The sequence below is a fragment of the Chrysochloris asiatica genome, unplaced genomic scaffold (assembly GCF_000296735.1).
Source record: "Chrysochloris asiatica unplaced genomic scaffold, ChrAsi1.0 scaffold00080, whole genome shotgun sequence".
Classification (NCBI taxonomy): domain Eukaryota; kingdom Metazoa; phylum Chordata; class Mammalia; order Afrosoricida; family Chrysochloridae; genus Chrysochloris; species Chrysochloris asiatica.
In genome coordinates this window covers 9,188,931-9,193,679 of record NW_006408598.1, presented here as the reverse complement: position 1 = coordinate 9,193,679, position 4,749 = coordinate 9,188,931, and the positions used below count along the sequence as shown (strand labels likewise).

At 41.3% G+C, this 4,749-nt stretch overlaps 1 protein-coding gene across 2 annotated transcripts in view; it reads right to left on the bottom strand.

Moving 5' to 3' along the window:
• EOGT (EGF domain-specific O-linked N-acetylglucosamine (GlcNAc) transferase) overlaps nucleotides 1-4,749 on the bottom strand; it is a 59,284-nt gene that overhangs the window by 37,539 nt on the left and 16,996 nt on the right. For both annotated transcript variants that reach the window (XM_006865636.1, XM_006865637.1), the window contains exon 4: nucleotides 1,676-1,770. In XM_006865636.1, coding sequence (XP_006865698.1) covers nucleotides 1,676-1,770 — 95 coding nt within the window. The remainder of the gene's footprint in view (nucleotides 1-1,675; nucleotides 1,771-4,749) is intronic.

The window sequence follows — 4,749 nt, the reverse complement described above, 5'->3', positions numbered from 1 at the left end:
AAAAGAATTCACATCCTGGTTTAAGCTGTTCCATTAGGTAAACTGCCAGCTTTCTGTTTAACAAAAACAAGAGGCTGGGGTCACCGGAAGTAGCTGTGACCAAATCTGGTCCATCTAATGTGTGTAACAACAACCAAGATACCCCCCACCTGACCTATGACATCATGAGGCTAACAGCACACCTGGGCCAAGGGGAAAATGCCACCTGTGTGACCCACAACCCACCATCCAACTGAGGACGCACAGAAGAGTTGTTCCTACGGTGATTCAACCTGATGAACACCAATCAGATGCCAGTTACCAGTCTGCTGTATGTATTGACGTTAGGTACCATTCAGTCAGTTACAACTCATAACTATGCTACACACGACAGAACAAAACACTGCCCATCCTGCACCATCCTCAAATTGTTGTAAAGTGTGAGTCCCTTATTGTAGCCACTGTGTTACTCTACTCTTTTGATGGTTTTCCTCTTTTTTGCTGACCATCCACTTTCTCAAGCATAATGTCCTTCTCCAGACACTGGACCCTCCTTAGAAGACCCTAAAAAAAAAAAACACCCTGGCCAAGGACTCAGGGATCTGTGTTGATGGTATGAGTGGTTCTTTGCTTGGCCAACCAAGTAGGAATGTCTCTCACATTAGGCCTACAGATTTCATCTCTGTAGTCACACAGAGCTACAAAATAAGAGTTGCTTTGGCTTTACAGCATTTTTTGTGCATGTAGACTGGTCACTTCTTTGACTTTTGTGCTTCCTTTTTTCTCTTTGGCTCCAGATATATAGAGACCAATTACAAGTCTTAGAGGACTGCTTACAAACTTTTAAGAACCCAAATTCTACTCACCAGACTCAGATATAGAACATCAAATTCATGAACTATATTATGTCAATTAACAAAGTTGTCTCACAAAACTATGACCCAAAGCCTTCAAACCATGAGAGTTAATCTTGTGAGGGCATTGGTTATATTTAAGAAGTACCCATTTCTATAACCCTTATTTGTTTTGTACACAAACACCATCACTGGTGGTTGTTGCGAAATTATATAAAGGGGTTTAAAAAGTTCTTAGAGAAATTAAGATATAATCACAAGCTTCCACTAACTTTTTAAAGCCCCTTGTATAACATAGCATTTACCAAAATATTTTACATGTGTCCAAACTAGTAGCATCAGTAATTTTGGTTAAGCTGCACATGTCTTTCCCACATTCAGTGCTATCTGTGCCATCCTAAGAAATCACATTAAAAAATGACAAGAGAATGAATCTTCCCCTGTTCTCTACCACTAAGGACATTAGTCTCTGTAGACTTGTATATAAGTCACTTACAACATTCTTGTCATTTTATAAGTGAGAGCCTATAATATTTGTCCTTTGGGAATGGACTTATTTCACTCAACGTAATACCCTCTACGTTTATCCAGGCTCCAAGATGTTTCAGGAACTTTCTTTATGGGCTGCAGAGTAATTTATTGTATGCAGGTCCCATATTTTATTTATTCATTCATTCCCTACCATATATACCCAGGAGTAGAACTGCTGAACCATGAGGAAGCCCTATGTATTTCCAGTTTGGGGCACCACCATGTTATTTTGAAGCAAGTCTAAGACATATCCCTGGATGTGAAAATATTTCAGAATTTCTGTTAGATTTTAACATCAACCATTTAAATACCTGTCGTGATTTCTCTTGATGTGTCTTAAATCCAAGTAGAGGTTGGTTGCTCTGCAATACTGGAGATAACGGGAACACAACAGGCCCGAGTCACCCTGAAATAACATCAAGAAAAGGAAAAAGATAACTCCAAATATTAACATCATAAGGACTCACACAGACTTGCTAGATGTGTTGATGGTATGTGTGAAGGAGCTTCAAAAGTTCATGGAAAAATGAAATTTAAAAAATAATGGATTTTTTCATTAAAAAGTACAGGCTTACTGGTCTGACCGTGGTGTGGTACTGTAAGATCAGCACTGGACTGAGAGCCACAAGATCGCTGTTCAAACGCACCAGTCACTCCTCGGAAATCCTATATAGGGCTGTTATGAGTTGGAGGCGACTCAACAGCACTTAACAACAACAGCGCTTAACAACAACAACAATTGAACAGACAGAAACTGGTGGAACCCCAAGACTATGGCCCATGGTCACCCTTCAAGACTGGAACTGAACTCACCCCTACCGCTCAATTTTCAGACAAGCAATAGATAGATCTATGTTGTTAAGTACCATAAAGTCAGTTCCAAGTCATAGCGACCCTGCATACGATTTCTGAAAAGTAGCTAGAAGGTTTGAACCTTGTGGTTTGCAGTCCAGTGCTGATCTTACAGGACTCCACATAGGTATATGGCAGGAAGAATGACACTAAGGAGGTACACATATCAAAGAATGTTCAGCTATTCAAGATCAAAAGGGCAGCATTTACCCCAGGAGAAGCTTCAGAAGGGGTGAGAAACAAGAAGGAATGGGAAACAAGAAACACAGAGAGGAAATGGAATATGTGAGGTTACTTTGAAGACACTGCAATCATTGAGATGAAACAAGATATATAATTTATTGAATGTAAAATTAAGGGTCTGCTCTGGAAACTGTCACACAGCTCACAATGATGTTGTTGTTACTGTGGTTCAGTGTCGTGGAGACAGTTCTGATGCATAGAGATCCTGTACAGGCGGGTTTAAACCACCAACCTTGAAGTTATCAGTACAGTGTTTATCCTACAGCTTACTCTACAGAACTCCAATTCTTCCACCTACTTTTCGAGGTCTCTTGTACACCCTCAGATTCAAACCGCACTATGTGATATGAAAAGTTTCTCAAAGATGGCATCTGTTTAAGGGCAAACCTTGGCCAAATACCCATTTGCCAGTGTGCACACTTTTCATTTACTATGAAGAATTCTCAAAGGTTCTATTTTGATCCAAGAGCCATGCCATGGTAGTACAGCGGTTAAGTGTTCAGTGAGCTGCTAACTGGCTGGCAGTTGGAACCAGCCCAGGTGAGCATGAGAGAAAAGAGCTAGAAACATACTTCTGTAAATGGTTGTTGTTGTTGTTACGTCCATCGAGTAGGTACCGACTCATAGTGACCTTATGCACAACAGAATGAAACACTGCCCATCCTGAGCCAACCTTACTATTGTTGCCACACTTGAGCCTACTGATGCTGCCACGTTGCCAATCCATCTCGTTGGGGGTCTTCCTCTTTTTCTCTGACCCTCCACCTTACCAAACATGATATCCTTTTCCACTGACTGGTTCCTCCTGACAATATGGCCGAAGTATGAGAGACCAAGTTTGGCCATCCTGGCCTACAGGGGGTGCTCTGGCTGCACTTCTTAGGGTACAGCTTAGGAAACTCCCTGGGGCAGTTCTACTCTGTCACACGGCATCTCTCTCAGTCGGAATCGACACAACAGCACCAAACAACAACTATTTGCATCACCTCACTAGGGTTCAGCTCAGTAACACACCTATTGCTACCTACATGTTGTTGTTGTTAAGTGCTATTGAGTCATAGAGACCCTACACAGGGATTCTGAGGAGTGACTGGTGGGTTTGAACTACTGATCTTGTGGCTCAACTGACCTTATGGTTCAGTGCATATCCCACAACACCACACCAGGACTCCACCACTGCTGTTGTTAAGTGTTACTGAGTCAGTTTAGACTCAAGCCAACCCTGTATAGGGTCTCCGAGGACTGGCGGGTTTGGACCACCAACCTTGAGTTTCAAACCTACCTTGCAGTAGAGGGCTTATCGTACAGCACCACACACGGACCCCTCCATAGCTATGTAAAAAATAAAGGATTTTTTAAAACAAGGCATAAAAAGCTCCGGTGGTGTACTATTTACGAGTTGGATTGCTAACCTCAGGGTTAACAGTACGGAACTACCAGCCATTCCGCAGGAGAAACAGGAGGCTTTCTGCTCCTGTAAAGATTTACAGCCTCGAAACCCCTATAGAGGGTCACTATGATTCCACAGCACACCACCACCACCACCACAAAGACAAGTCAAACAAAACACGGGAGACCACACATGTAAGAGACACAAAATTCATGGCAGGAATGGTATTTACCAATATCCATAAAAGGTTCTCTCTGAAAACTTAACACTTGTTGGAGACTTTGATGCAACAGTGATAGAACAACAATATTATCTAACTGAACAAAGGAGTTTAAGAGTCTGATTTCGAACAGGAACCACACAAGGATGCCCTCTGTCACCACTCCTAATCAATACTGTGCTGGAAGTCTTAGCAAGAGCTATACATACGGCAAGACAGGGAAATTAAAAGCATCCAAATTGGCAAAGAGGAAGAAAAACAATCTCTCTATTTGCAGATGATATGATCCTATACATAGAAAACCCCAAAGACTCAGTAAAAAAGCTACTAGACCTTATTCGAAGATTCAGCAAAGTGGCAGGATATAAGATCAACATACAACAATCAGTTGGATTCCTCTACACCAAAAACAACAGTGTTGAAAAAAGAAAGGACATTAGGAAAGCAATACCATTTACAATAGGCACCCAAAGGATGACATATTTAGGAATAAATGTAACCAGAGAAACAAAGGATTTATACAAAGAAAACCACAAAACACTACTACAAGAAACCAAAAGAGACCTAAAAAAATGGAAGAATGTACCATGCTCCTGGATAGGTAAACTTAACATTGTGAAAATGTCAATACTATCCAAAGCAATTTACACATATAATGCAATCCCAATCCAGATTCCAAC